General features: G+C 39.6%; 2 protein-coding genes across 2 annotated transcripts; one reads left to right on the forward strand and one right to left on the reverse strand.

Annotated features, from left to right (window-relative positions):
- Positions 1 to 673: 673 nt before the first annotated feature.
- mvb12a (multivesicular body subunit 12A) lies at positions 674 to 6469 on the reverse strand. Its single transcript, XM_088303882.1, has 10 exons — positions 6342 to 6469; positions 4793 to 4882; positions 3966 to 4049; positions 3783 to 3882; positions 3122 to 3251; positions 2898 to 3038; positions 2254 to 2360; positions 2124 to 2182; positions 1951 to 2016; positions 674 to 1851 (listed from the first exon to the last, which is right to left on the reverse strand). The coding sequence occupies exons 2-10, from the start codon at positions 4880 to 4882 to the stop codon at positions 1771 to 1773; spliced, it is 858 nt and encodes a 285-aa protein (XP_088160008.1). The 5' UTR covers positions 6342 to 6469; the 3' UTR covers positions 674 to 1770.
- An 845-nt stretch (positions 6470 to 7314) lies between these two features.
- sid4 (secreted immunoglobulin domain 4) lies at positions 7315 to 10833 on the forward strand. The gene is made up of 8 exons (XM_088302899.1): positions 7315 to 7418; positions 8006 to 8152; positions 8226 to 8360; positions 8591 to 8763; positions 8844 to 9030; positions 9110 to 9289; positions 9481 to 9747; positions 10076 to 10833. Exons 1-8 carry the CDS (start codon positions 7370 to 7372, stop codon positions 10078 to 10080), a joined length of 1143 nt encoding a protein of 380 aa, XP_088159025.1. The 5' UTR covers positions 7315 to 7369; the 3' UTR covers positions 10081 to 10833.
- The last annotated feature ends 4287 nt before the right edge of the window (positions 10834 to 15120 follow it).

The following is a 15120-nucleotide window of genomic DNA, read 5'->3' on the forward strand; positions in this document are numbered from 1 at the left end:
GCGTTTGTGCGTGTGTGCACGCGAGTGTGCGTGCGCGCAGCTGATCTGCGTGAGGCGGGAAACAGCTGGTTGGAATCAGCCTCCTTCCGGCAAGACAAACAAGCCAGCAGAGGAGAGCAGTGAAGTGTCGGAGACAGACGAGAGCCGCTCCTGGATTTCATGGAGCACTCGAGGGGCGCGGCGAACGTTCAAACAAAGATGAGGTTAAACAAAAAGAGTAAAAGGCAATGTGTTTGTAAAATTTTTATTTTAAAAAAATAATTATCCTTTTAGCCGAATTTATAATTCTATTAGTGCGAATTAATCAAGTAGTATAAAAAAACTGGTTATTTCACTTTCTTAAGATTTTTCAAATTGTTATTTACAGTAAATAAATTTACCAATTATTAAATAAATACAATTCAACAAATGTAAAACGGAAGTACGTTGCGGGTAGGAGTTTAATTTGTTCCCTTACTAAGCTTCCAACTTAAAAAAAAATCGTGATGTACTTAGTTGTACTGAATTTGGAGATGGCCAGAATAAAATCTTGGAGTGGCACACCAAAACTAAAAGCCATCCTTTCAGGCTATATTGTACGGTTGTAGTCAACCAGGCAGCAGTAAACGATCAGACTTAAGGAAATGCCTACTGATATTTGGTTTATTGTATCATTTTTTTTAATTTCAAAGACCAACAACCATTCACGCACAATCACACCAAGGCAAAAATTAAAAGTAAAAATTAATAATTAAAAAAAAAAGTCAATCTCTACTTTGTGGTTTTTTCACTATTCACTGGGTGTTCATTAACGACGGAGGGATTGCTGTGTAATAGTACAAATGAAGAATTCTCAGTAGTCTTCAATATATTTTTTTAATTTCCTCAAACATTATTCGGGTTACTTTTGAGGGTATAAAAAACATTTATACATTGTACATTCCAATCAAATCCTATAAATGTATAGATCCCCTGCCACCAAAAGGTGTGTGTCTGTATATATACATATATTTCATACATGATTTATTATTTTTTAATTTATTTTTTTACACATGACTGGCGCAGAAACATGTCCTTCCTTTGTTTTATTTTCCTTATGGGTGAAACTCATATTGCAAGTCCCCAAATAAGTAAACCAAAATGTGCCCCGTGTGTATGTGTTTGCTGTAATCTGACATTTTTGATACTTTAGCACATTACCAGTCTTGACCAGAGGTGGTTAATTGGGGTTGGTATCCTCGATGTTTTATTTGTCTCTCTGCTCCAACACACCTGCTTCAAACGATCAGTTCATCAACAAGCTCTGCAGAAGATGGATGATGATCTAGATCATTTGAATCATGTCAGTTGGAGCAAGGAGACATAAAACATCCAAGTTACCAGCACTCGAAGACCCGAATTGCCCATCCCTGCTGTAGACGATAAGGTAGCCAAGAGCGCGCAACATTGGCACATCCTTAAACCTAGCATTATAAATTAAGCATGTCGCAATTGTGATGGACTATCACTCACTGTAGATGATTCATCCCAGACAGCAAATCAGCTAAATATTCATATACTGACTACATTGTTCACCCTGATATTCCCGCAAAGAATATATTTCTTCAAATCGAAGCATAAACTGGAATGTTTGAAGATAGTAGCATTAATGCAGGATTTTTTTTAAAAATGAGACCTTTCCTTCAGCTGTTTTATGTTCTAAAGCTGTACAAAAATATGGCATTCCTTCATTTGTACCATGATGACGTTCTAAGTGAGGAGGTCAGATGTTGCTAGGAAAAAGAACAAAAATCACTGAGCTGATGAGGACGTCGACACGAGTGCTCTTGCCTTCTTCGCAGCAGACTCCTCCACTGCAAATGTGTAGTTATACTAAAAAATGAATACAAAGACATTACATTTTCACTATACTGCATGTGAAAAGGTAATGTACTCACTAATAAAGAAAGTGGTGCAGTCAAGTAGTCTTACCTCATTTTCTATATCTTGGAGGGATTTTATACGAATGTTGTTGAGCTGGTAGTTCAGTTGCGGAATCTGAAAGGGACAACAACATGTTTTTGGAAGAGTGTGAGATGTTGCGCCATCAAAATAGTTGACTGGGAGCAGAATTGATCATATCAGAAAAAAATTTAACTGTATACCGTAGCATTTGGTTGGATATTAAACTTTGGGTGAAGGCTGAAGGGCACTCCATCTAGCGCTGCAGATAATTGAAACAGAGAACATATTGTGTCAAAGCAAAAAATGACTTGGCAGTAATAATGTGGTTACCTGTGATTCCCTGGATGCTGCTGTCAGCTGGTTTGTCCAGGGACTCCTTGACATGGAGGGAGTGACGCCTGTGGCTGAGTTTACCTTGAGGCACTTGAGGAGGGTTGCTGCAGAAACAAAATGCCCCACCAAAAGACCAATTTGAGGTAAGTTTGATCCAACTCATTTTGAGTAATAAATCTATTTCAAGAATACTCACTGTATTTTTCGACGCAAACATCCTCGATTCATAGTTTGACCTATAGCAACGCCCTAACAACAACAGCCTGGTGCTGTGTGGCAATGCATTGTTTGTATACTGGGAAGCAACTCCAACAATTCAAATACCCGGATCTCCACAGATAGGTTTGATATTTCACTTTGTGAGTCAATATCTGACTGGCCTAATGCACACTCTATGTGAGCGCTGTCAAAAATCATAAATCTCTTGGTATGACGTCACACTTTGGGTTTGTCGCTCGGCAGAATCTAACTTCGGGAAAACTTATTTTGTGAAGTATACCAAATAATTTTTTTCATGCTTTATAATTTGTATGATGTGTGAATTCATTTACAAAAATAGATTTCATTTTGCATTTTCTGAACTTACTCACACTTGGTCTTTAAAAACATGATAAAGCACAAAAAAAAAAAAAAAACTGTACCTGGTTCGTAGAGGCTGGGGAGTAGATGGGAGATCCAGTGAGAGTCTGCGGAGGTCCAGACTGACATTGCGGGGCTTGGCTTGAGGCGTGGTGCTGGTAAAATGACCCTTTTTACACCACAACACATAGCCATGGATGTCCCTGCGAACAACACATACGGTATTTAAATCTACATTGTGGTGAAAAGCTGGAAGAAGTAATCTAGTGGCTCGTACAGCACCTACCCAACACATGTGTAGTGTTGTAACATCATTTTGCTTCTGGCTGTCAGTTTGATATCCAAGACAGCTGTGTCCACACTACCGACCGGGACGACACGCACACAAATGCGTTTCTTCTTCCAAACGGTGGCCTCTGGATACAGAAACCCAATTCATATTGGTAAAATGAATCAACTTGAAAAAAAAAATGTTTTTGAAGGATGGGGGGGGGAAGCCTAGTTGCAAAATCCAGATTGGCTTCTTAGTTTTCAGTGTCGTTTATCGTACACATTTGATGCGTTCAGCTGGCAGAACATTGAGTACAATTGCATAATGAGATCAAATACAAGAGCAATAATACAAATTACGTCCATATCAAGATGATGATTAATAACTTAACAATATGTTTATTATTGAAACTAACGGATGAAGGTCTTCGTGATCTGCGTTATGATTTTTTTTTTTAAGTTATGCAAATACACCAGGAATCAAAAAGCTTTTTTCAAGTGAGAAACACTTCTTGTGTACTGATTATTGCGAAGAGCAGCCAATTGAATTGAAAAAAAAAAGGTCAAATTCCCTTAAATATTAGTATGTGTTATTAATATTTTTACCTAACAGAAAAACTTGAAAATCTTTCCACATCAAATGATATGAATACATGCGTGTGAATGCGTGCGCTCACTTGGTTCCAAGTGCTCCGCAATGAAACAGTAGCCATGAGGAATGGCGTCCTTGTCAGTAATGAGCTGAATGTCCGACACAACCATACCACCTGAGGTGGCCTACAGAGAGACAAATTTAATGTATCGTGGCGATGCAAATCCCAAAGAGAATTACGGAAATAGTGAACGTGACGCTCAGTTACCTTACTGTAACAAAGGTAATAACCAGATCTTATTGCGAAGCTCCGTGTGAAGTTTGCATTTGCGCCATCTTCAGTGATGTTGAGCTGCAGATAGAAAGAGTGAATGTTAAATATAGACAAGACAATCATTCCCATTCAACCAAGACTTCAATAAACCTAAGGTGAGAACTCAGAGGCACATGAAGAACACGATCAAAACAGAGAGGAGTGACATCCTTGTGCTCAACACTGCATCACTGCGTTGTCTTATTACCGCAACCACAACATACCAAAGTTCTTCTGAGCAAATAAGCCAAGGTTATGTTGACACTCACTTGTCGGCATAAGCGAACAAACAGCTATATGCCAAGGTCAGGCGTCATGGTGAAAAGTGTCTTTTTACAACATGCGGTGGTGCCTTTGACAATCAACACGCCACATTTTTTGAGGGATGATAATTCTTTAGAAGAGTATTTATAGAGTTTTGTTTGTTTAATGGGATGATTGTGAGTTCACTCTATGTCCAAATCACTCAATGTACTCCCTGGTTTAGACCTTTCTGTGAAATTCCTCAACTATTCCAAGGGGGCTAATTCTGGTTCTTTTGCTTGGAGCCAATCCTATCCGACTTTAGGAGCGAACATGCATTTTTAATTTGCTGACCAAAAATTAAATGCTTATTTTTCTCCTTAAAATCAGTCTATATTTTTTGCACATTAAGAATTTATTATTATGAGCATGGCTGATAAGAATATCACAGAAAAGGTGAATAAAATCACTAGTATTGGTATGCTGGTATTTAATATTTAGTCATGTGTAACTCATAGTACAACTTTCTCTGCGCGTACCAAAGTGTAGTCTTTAGGGCAGGTAGAAGTGTTGGATGTCCACGCCACTGCTGTCAGTGGCCGGACTGTCCCATGATCCACGGTGGCCATCTGGAGAGAAGGGAGAAAAAAAAAAAAAAAGACAGGGAGGTTTATGCAGAAACCAAATTTGCTCTTTTGATAAACAGGTACACTCCCGTCCAAAGGTTTGAAGTCTTCACTGACAAATGTCCTTGTTTTTATGAAAAGCAATTTTTAACCACAATATCAAACTCTAAACTGCATTTTGGATGAATTTCACATCATCATAAGAACAACACTACTTTTTAAAAGTAGATTTCCAAGTGACTCAAAGCTTTTGATTGGTGGTGTAGGTATCCAATCTGATGGGATTCAATACAAGAAATGTACCCCCCCTCTCTCAAAATCTAATTCATGACTCACCCTCAAAAAGGTCCAACTATAGGTGAGCACATTTAACCCCAACTGGTGGGGCATAAAAATGCTCAATATGTTTACTTTCAGAGAGGTGTTAATTCAATTCATGCTAACTGAAGATTTTTATTGTTGATGACTAAACTGTACATGCAAATCAAAATATTAGAAATGGCTCTCAATATGACATACAACTGCAAACTACAGAAACATGAGGATAATGCGTTATTTTTTGGGGGGGGGGGGTTGTATTTCATGTCATTAGCTGATGGGGGTGTTCCTAATGTAGCGGCCAGTTATTTTGCTCAGATGATTTATTTTTTTTACTCACGTGAATTCTGTCAGTTGCAGTCAATGTATTTTGGTGGATTTCAACGGCACACTGTTGTTGACCATATGTCAAATCAGCAGTAAATTCGGGTCTACTTTGTTTAAAAGCTGAGAAAGCATGTTATTCACGAGCCACAGTATGTTGTGCAAGACACAGTGCTCCTATTCACTCCGAATAGGTGTGTTATGACTCTACGAAGCCAGACAAAGAACTGCTGAGTCCATTCAGGACCAGTCTAAATGAAGCCCCGCAGATTAACAAAATATGTATACAGTGCAGTATACAAGACGCGTGTGACTTAATCTGAAGACTTTTTCACTGTGGCAGTAAACACGGGATTTATTTTAAATGTATCCTTAATTGAGTTACTTTTACTAGGATTATTACAGGGAGACATAATCATCCAAATAAAACTAAAATAATTATATATTTGATTTTAACCTTTTCCAGGGTTTACACAATAAAACGGGAACGTGTTTGACATTGACACGTATACCTTGTATGAAACAAACAGTATTGTACGGTATTCACGTTTGGGGCTTTTTCAATTAATATATAAAAACGCCATTTTTAACATTAACTTAAAATTGTTTTGATTTTTTTGTTTGGTTTCTATTAAGGAAGCGTAATAAAAAAAAACGAAGTAGGCGAGCTGTAAAAGGTGTTAGGTGTCGTTTTCAATACAAACACGACCAGCCGGTCTCAACTCACAACAGCAACGATTATTCGTCAAAACTTGCTTGCGCGAAATAAGTTCAATGGTTGCTCTACCACAAATTGATCACCTCCCCGACACTGACTTACCTGTGTGGAAGTCTTCACTTCCTCTAAATTTGAAGGTTAGTTGTCAAGCGAGGAAACAGCAGTGAAGTGAATCGTCTCCTGCTTCTTTAGGTGATTTTCCGAGTAAAAGCAGGAAGTCCCGATTCCAGTTGTACTTCAACTCCCAGAACACCTCACGCCAATACGTCAGTGTTTCATTGCTGAATATTGACGCTAGATGGCAGCATATCCAAAACGCTTCTTTTGCGTCATGGGTTTGCAAAAAACAAAGCAAACAGAAAAAAAACAGTAAAACCTCAACCATGGCCCATAACAATGATATGAATAGCTATAGAACCTTTACTGAAAAAGACAGTTGTCGTTTTTTTTACTCACTAATTACTAGCCGTACACGTGCTTTGTTTTGGGTTTTTTTCATCTATTTTTTGGGGAATATGTTGACTTTTGTTCTGTTTTCTGTGTGTTTTTGACTGTGTGTTCAAAATATAAAAAATCATTGTTTTTAACTTATGCATGCCCCAAAAATTAGTAAAGTTACAGGGAAACAAAGGAAACATCTTTATCGCTTTGCTCATATAAATGATCAATTTCGATTTATATTGCGCCTTTCAATGGACCCTTTCTAAGGTGCCTTAACCTTTTTTATTTACTTTGTCACTTTTTGCATTTTCCCTACTTTAATATTTAGGGCCATCACAAATGTAATTATCAGATAAAGATAAATATGATTGTATTCATTAAGACAGGGTTCTCAAACTCTGGTCCTCAAGGGCATCTTTCCTGCATTTGTACCATCTTCACCCTGCTACAACACACAAGTCAAATAATCAGCTCATCAACAAGTTCTGCTACAGCCTTCTAATGATCCTGGTGTGATGCAGCAAAGAGAGATGGAAAACACGCAGGACACAGGCCCTCGAGGAGTGGGACTAACTTCTAAATAGTAGTAGGGAGGAGGTGAGTTCCCAGTGAGGGGTGAAAGGTCGACCGTGATTGTAACAGAAAGAGACGGTCAGACAGGACACAGAGAACTCTCCTCTGTACTCATCATGGACTCATCCCCCTGTGCTCTGCTCTTCTTCTCTCTACTATGTTCAGGTAATTGGGATCATTTCTATTCATTGTCTTTGACACGTGAGAAGTTTTTGTGTCCTTTCCTTGAACTGTGTGTTTTAATTATGAATGGTTGCGTAAGCATTTCAAATATACGGTAGATTAAAAAACATGTGAAATTGAAAAAAAAAAAAAAACACAAGAAGGATATTTTGCTAGATATTTGAAACGCGGAGCTTAGTCACAGCTTTTAGAATTGGTATAAAATTTATTTTTGAAAAACAATTTAAAAAAAAAAAATTGAAAAAAATGGTCCATGTTGGTGGCACACGTGGGATTACTCAGGCTAAAGTTAATGATGTCAATTAATACTTTAAGCACCTGAAAGTGACAAAACAATTTTAGTTAATTGCGCCTAATTAGGAAAGACATTAAAATGTTCTTATTTTTGCTTAGTCATCAGAGTCCCTTCTGTTTAGTCTGCGTATTTACTCAGGCTGTTTGTTTTGAGCTGATGTTAGTTTGCTCCATCTTGTTTGAAGGTTCACAGAGTTGCGTATGCTACATACATGTGTTCACCCGTGTGTCCGTGTGTGTGTTTGCGTCAATACGTATTCTCTCTCCCTGTGCAGCCGCTGGTCAAGGTCCTTCGGTCTCAGTGGAGCCCCAGACTACAACTGTGCGTGAAGGGGAATCGGTCAGCCTCAGGTGCCAAGTGGGGAGCGGTGCTCAATCCACCCAGCTGCAGTGGAGGAGAGCCAACAATCAAGCCTTAGCAGGTCTGGAGTGTCAGTTTGTGAGTTTATGTTTTGCTCAATCTATCTCACAGAATTGTATTTTTCCCCGCTCTAGACAATATTAAGATTGGTCCCAATGGTGCGGTGCTGACGGTTGCTAATGCTCGACCTAGTAACCAGGGAGAGTACCAATGTGTGGCGTCCAGCTCTGCAGGTTCCAGCATTGCTTCAGCACAGATCAACATCAAATGTGAGCTACTCAACTGCTTAAACCTGCCATTTAATAATAATAAAAAAAATGGGTCACCCATTAATAGTTTTTAAATTATTTAACTTAGTCTCATTTATTTTTGGCTCGAAATCCTGGTTATGACCAGCCATTTCCAAATTGTACGACCTGTAGCATGTGTAATTTTTCAGGTTCCTCTCTATGACATTTAGTTTTCATGATAACCTCATTTGTATGCCCCCTCGCTACAGATCCTCCCAAAGTACGCTTGTCACCAGCTGGGCCTCTGAGGGTCAAAACTGGTGACCGGGTATCAGTGCAGTGCCGAGCTACAGGCAGGCCACGGCCCAAGCTGAGCTGGCGACGCCAAGGCTCCTCTCTGAAGCTGCTTTCTGAGGAGATAGATGGCGTCAGCACCATACACGTAACCTGAACCCAAATAATGCTTTTATTCAAGGTTCTGTATTTTTTTAAATAAATAAATAACCTTCTCCTCCTTTTTAGTGGATTGTCGTGCGTCCCGAGGACGCCGGTGTGTATATTTGCCAAGCTGAGAACAACGTGGGTGCGACAGAGGCGAAAGTGGAGGTCATCTTTGGAGGGGGAGCCGGTTCACCCATGGCCTCAGTGAGTCATAAGGAAATGACAGTTGTGGAGGGTCACACTGTCACGATCAGGTGTCAAGCGACTGGTAAGATGTATTTATTTGACTTTTCAAGAGTACACACAAGAGTAATGTGTCTATATATATTTTTTCCCACTTCTTTCAGGTTCCCCCCCTCCTGTCATCACATGGTCCAAGCTAAGAGCCCCGTTGCCATGGAAACACACTGTAGCTGGTGGTGTCCTGACACTGACCAGTGTGGGGCGCCAGGACTCCGGCCAATACATCTGCAATGCTACCAACGTACACGGCTTCAGCGAGGCATACACACAGATGGAGGTGGAGAGTGAGTGGACCAAACATACTCAAACACATGAACACGTGTAAAGATTAAACTCTCGAGTAGAGAGGGCTGTACCAGATTATTGCTTTCTGGCTAATTTCTGTCCATTGTATCATCTTGTCCCAACTTTTCAGAGCGTGATTGATGAGGATTCTCATCTCTTATCGCTTCTCTTCTTTTTCGTTCTACCCTAGGCCCTCCTTACGCCACCTCTTTGCCCGAGCAGGTGAAGCTCCAACTCGGTGACGCTCTTACTCTGCGCTGTCTGGCCCATGGCTCCCATCCCATTCAATTTCAATGGATGCGGGTGGGCAGAGGCAACCTGCCTGCTGGATATCAGACCACCGTTGACGGACAGCTTGTCATAGCTCATGTTAAAACGAGTGACAGCGGAACATATAAGTGCGTGGCAACCAACCACATTGGCTCCAGTGAGGCACTGGCCAAAGTCGTCGTTAAAGGTGAGGCATGATGTGGTCATTATGGGGGTTGTAGTAGCTCATCGCTGGAGGTTAACCATTTGAGTCCTACTGAGGGCCCAAAAAAATGGCTTTTACTGTCAAGAGAATTTTAATCATGAAAATTTCCTTGCAAAAAAAAAAAAAAAAAAAATCACAAAACTGTTGGTGACTTGTTGGCCTTTGAGTGAAGCCTGACGAAGCTGCCTTCGAAAACACTCGCAATTTTTCGCCGCTCCTTTCTCACTGACATCTCTCAGAGGATGGATTAAATGAAATGAATCTGATGTGAACTCCACCTCGTCATAAATTCTCTTTTTGTGTTCTCCAGGCTAGCCCGCTGAAACCGCTGTAGTGTTCCCACAAGCCTGAATTGTGACATCAAATGGAAAGTATCAAATTGCAACTGAGCATATGGAGCTGAACTCAAACCTTTCAATTAGTGGATGTATTGAAGGATTATATCCCATTGGAAAAAAAAGTATCACTTCTCTGTCTGAGAAGATGACAAACTTTATTTCAATGTTTTTCCTATCCCGGATGTGAATTGCGATTCCAAAACACGAATGGAAAATGTTGTGTATATCCAAGTATAATTTAATTAATTTGGTACTCTATTGGCGACTTGTCATTTTCCAACCATAAACACCAAAAGACTTTTTTTACAATTCAGAAGTGAACCATGATGCATAATGCTTATTTTATTTCTCTTCTGCTATTAATAAGCATGTATTACGCAAGGAACCCCATTTGGTCAACTTAAAAGGAGATTAAAGTGCGTCATTGGTTATGAGGTAGTGCTGTAAAATATTGAATTTAAATATCTTATTACATCTATTCTTACAATAATGACAATCCTTAATTTTTACATTCTCTACAGTGCCCCTGCCTTTTTAATTGTTTTTCATTGGGGGTTAAACTTATTCCAGTAAAAAGACAAACAACCAAGTTGTCAAGAAAGATAAAAGTGCCTTTTGTTGCAACACACTCAGATTTCCTTGAATTTTGTCATTTGGAGCCAATAGATTTGCATTAAAAAAACATTCACATGTATTGACAAGTATTAATAAAGTCCCCTAATAGAAAAAATGGTGTATTATTTTGTCATGTCACAGCTTTAAATCAAAACTATTTTGCTTAATCGTCCGCACAAGCTTTCTGTTACCTTTTCAACCACAAGGGGGCGACGTGCACATTTGGAATGTGAGGCGTTCACGGACTCAACCACGAGGACGCAGGCTGAGATTTTCTTTCTGTGATTATTATCCACTCTGCACTGAGGTAAATCAAAAACGCCAAGCAGACCATTTCACTAGATGTGTTAATCTGAACAATGAAACACTTTTAGCTACCAAAAGTCTGATTGAGCACATTGTTACGACGCTCCGACCCCAGAGAGCTGCGCTATGACATAAGTTTCAAATCAGTTCTTTCTTAATGAAGTGTTCGCTTGCCATTTAGCACTCGCGGTTGTGGCAGTAAAATGGAAAGAAAGCTGACATTTCCAGTACTCTAGCCAGAGCCCTGCCTTGAGCGGGCCTCCCTCGTAAAATCCCTCCCGTCCGTTCGCGCAGGGAGCCTTCACCATTCTCCTCTCCTCTCCCTCCATCTTTACAAGCATCTTCAAAGCTTGAGAGAGAAACGTCTACACCCTGCCCACCCCCTCACTTCAGACACCCACTGAAAAAGCCAGTGAGAGAGACTAAATCCGGAAGAGTGGAAATTATACATTTCTATAGAGTGAATATTTGCAGATATAATCAAGTGATTTACAATTCCAAAAAGTCTACTCTATATTCATTTGAGGATAGTTCTGTTTACATCAGCCTTGATGGATGAGCTGAGAGGAAAAAGCAGTCAATCTTGCTGTAAAACAATGTGTATTCCAGATAATAATCAAAGAATTAAAGTGGAAACAGTCACAGTTCAATCATATTATGCAGAAAGCATCATTCAGGAAGGAACAAATGATGTGATCGCTTCCTCAAACAGGAAGTGAAAGGTGGAGTGGGGGTGGGGGGGTGCATTGTACCCGTCAAGTCTGTTGCCATGGCTTCCACCTGATGAACTAGGTTAGCATGTGGTCAGAAGAAGTGGGGTTGTTGGATATTGCGTTAGCCGCAAAGCACATCTTGTAAAGTAGCACAACACACAGATTCAATTGTACTTTATCAGTCACATGTTTATTTTCCTCTGTGCCGTTTGACATAAATTCTCTGCAGTGTTTCCGCAGGAGAAGGTCAACGAGTAAAAATAGTTGTTCGCGTCAGACAGAGGGACTGTCCATGAGCTAAATGTATCAGTTCGTTGCAGGGGAAACAAATTGCCGACACAGTATTCCATTCATGTGTTTCGTTTTCTTTCGGCTCTTGATTAGAGTTATGATTAACACTATTAAAGGGGAAGTCAACCCCCCAAAATGAAATGTTCCGTGCGCCTTCACTTGACTAAACATGGCATTCGGGTTAGTTTAAAATGACCGGAATAGAAGTTAAGCAGAAAAATCCACCCATTTTTAGCCATCTCAGAGGGCGGCCATTTTGTCACTTTCTGTCGACTAACAATGACATCATAGTTACTCAGGGCTCAGTAACGACCAATCACGGCTCATTTGTTTTCTGAAGCTAAGTCATGATTGGCCGTTAGCTCGAACTAACATCCATCATGAAAATATTTTTACTTGGATACCAGTTCCTCTCTTGCTGTTTATACAAATTTGACGGATGTAATGGTTGTGTGGCAGTAGGTGGGGACATGGCATAATGACATGTCTTCATCCAGCTGCGGTTGGCGTGTAAGCACAGTCTGCGCCATCAGACTGGAAGTCCCCATTGCAACTAGTTGCTGGGAAATGGCCCCACAATTCACCGAACAAATTCATATGATAAACTGGTGATTCCCTATCAATGAAATTTTAAATGAAAGTGATCAAAAGCATTACAAAAATATGTGTTTGAAAAACCAGAGTATTTAGAAAATGAAACATTAACAAGGTTTATTCATTTAATTTTTTATCAAGTTCGGCGGGCCGGATTAAAATGTTTAACGGGCCACATGTGGCCCCCGGGCCGCAGTTTGCCCACGCCTGTTCTAGAGTCAGTGAGATGTAAAATAAATTATTCCAGCTGTATTTCCTCCTCCATTTTAGGGGAAAAATTATGAAAAAAATTATTTTTGATTGTTTGTAGAGTAACAGAGCAGCAGTGTGAATCCTGGCGTTATTATTCCTATGTGGAGTAGGTTCCTTTCGGACTAAATTTTCCAAATGTGAGTGTAAATGGTTGTTAGTCTCCAATAACGCCACAAAAAGTGGCTGGATGTTTTTTTTTTTTTTTGCCCATTCCATAAATTTAGCGGCAAAGTTGCTAAATTGGCAATAGTGAGTGTCCCTGGATTTGAGTGGAGTGTGAGAAGTGTATATTTAGTGCCCTGCAATACTTTATTCTTTGTCAGTTTCGACAGGAGAATGGCAGCGATATTTTCTCAAGACACGTGGAAGCTGTTTTATATAGAGAAATAATTGTCTCTTTTAATCGATTATTTAATGATCCTTGACCCATTGGAGCTATTCATAAAAATTCTGAGCATTTTAACGTTGCCTATCATACATTAGTCATTAAGAAATTATCTTACTGACAAAAAGTAATCATATTCAGATGACACGTACCAATGAATGATTTCATGTACAATTTTGCACTGCTCTAAATAAGAATTGTTGAGTGTGCGCTGCACCCTACTTTGTGCAGTTCTGTCTGTGCTTTTGTCGTCAGATTGCAAACTGAAAAGCACAGAGTCCATATTTTTTGTAAAAACAGCGGAAAGTTATTTTTTCCTTTCTCTGCTTATATCTGTTATTTTTCTCTCTGCGAAACTGACAGGATATAAACAGCAACTGCGGCCTTATGATTGCCAGCCATTCACTGCATTTCCATATGCCGCTATCCTGCGTGTGTGTGCGAGTGTGTGCGTTTTGAGTTTGCGGTCATGCGGGAGCCAGTGAAAATCAGTCCCACATGAAAGTGAAACCAGTGTGACCATCACAAAACGGCAGGAAAACCGTCTCATTCTCTTCATCTCGGTGTTAATTGACAAAGTTGAACACATCCATTCATGGATGTGTGTGAGACTGAAATGAAAACACACATTGAACAGTTAAATGATAATACAATCAAGAAATGTTGTAAAAATACTTGAATAAAGTCGAAATGTTATGAGAATAAATGTCGCCGGAAAAATAATACTTATTGTTACTCTTAATGGTATTAATTTGTTGCAAAAAAAAATATCTTTTTCATTTTTATCCGGAACAAAAAGGTTTTTGCAAACCAAAGCTCTCAGTGTCATGTTGTAGCAATTGATGGAATTCATGCGTGTTGAGAAGTGTAAAGTAATCCAACAAACCCTACTGGGAATAGCATCAGAAAATATTTCGTAAATTCAACTGTCAAAAAAAAATATACATAGAAAACTGCAAGTAGGTGAGTTTTTCAGCGGATAAGTTAAAACTGTTGACTAGCGAAGCGCAACCATTTGTGGAGTAATAAAGTAGTAGTAATAGAGTAATAAGCGGGCGACGAAAACGCAAGCTCACTCTCGTGAAGTTACGATTCTTCAAACGCTTTCTGAGCTAAAGTCTGGCCAGATTTACTGATGCCTGATGAGGCGTCACGCATGATGAAGTTTTTTTTTTTGAGTTCTTTGACTTTTGAGGTATGTATATTGTTCTTGCAAAAAAAAAAAATTGTCATTCCTAATTGTACCATTTTTGTGTGCCACTAACATAACAAATGCTCACAAGACTCAAAACGTGAGCTGCCACATGGACTGGAAAAAAAAAAATCAATCTCCGCCACTTCCAAGTATTTCAATGAACTTTGGACACTGTTAAAATAAGACTTTTAAGCGGGTGTGCTGTTATTTTACCCCCTGATGCAATGATCAAAGTGAAACGTTGCCTGTGTTCAAATGTTTACTCAAGACGCTAAAAGGCCGTTAGCCTGCGTAAGGGTCACGGGAATGTTTGAATAAGTCTCCAAGGAATCGTTTGAGAGTGAAAATGAATCATCAGTTGTCAGCTGCAGACTCGTTTGCTATAATGTTTCGATGTTGAACAAAAATGGTTTCTCCGACTGGAGCCTGCAACAAAAGTAAAGATATTTTCATATCGACACGAATGAAAAGAAAACTGAAACCCGCCCACGCGTTTGCGCACATCTGGCATCCTCTTATCCTCTTGCTGCAGACACGAGGAGAGGTTTTTGTCTCATTCGTCCATCGACCGGTCGCCGCATGTCTGGCCTTCAACCGAAAGCAATATGAGTGGATGGAGAGAAAGACGGAGAATACTCAAGCCACTTGATATGAAAATTTGTCACA

Source organism: Idiotropiscis lumnitzeri, chromosome 8, assembly GCF_059441095.1.
Source record: "Idiotropiscis lumnitzeri isolate Australia: NSW breed Sydney's pygmy pipehorse chromosome 8, RoL_Ilum_1.0, whole genome shotgun sequence".
Classification (NCBI taxonomy): Eukaryota; Metazoa; Chordata; class Actinopteri; order Syngnathiformes; family Syngnathidae; genus Idiotropiscis; species Idiotropiscis lumnitzeri.

Excerpts from the sequence above, each read along its gene's own strand:
- mvb12a (XM_088303882.1), bottom strand. The coding sequence starts at position 4,882 with ATGGCCACCGTGGATCATGGGACAGTCCGGCCACTGACAGCAGTGGCG. Across the intron at positions 3,883-3,965 it reads ATTACCTTTGTTACAGTAAG|GCCACCTCAGGTGGTATGGT; the intron begins GTAACTGAGCGT and ends GTCTCTCTGTAG. Across the intron at positions 1,852-1,950 it reads TCCAAGATATAGAAAATGAG|TATAACTACACATTTGCAGT; the intron begins GTAAGACTACTT and ends TTCATTTTTTAG.
- sid4 (XM_088302899.1), top strand. The coding sequence starts at position 7,370 with ATGGACTCATCCCCCTGTGCTCTGCTCTTCTTCTCTCTACTATGTTCA. Across the intron at positions 8,361-8,590 it reads AGCACAGATCAACATCAAAT|ATCCTCCCAAAGTACGCTTG; the intron begins GTGAGCTACTCA and ends CCCTCGCTACAG. Across the intron at positions 9,031-9,109 it reads GATCAGGTGTCAAGCGACTG|GTTCCCCCCCTCCTGTCATC; the intron begins GTAAGATGTATT and ends CACTTCTTTCAG.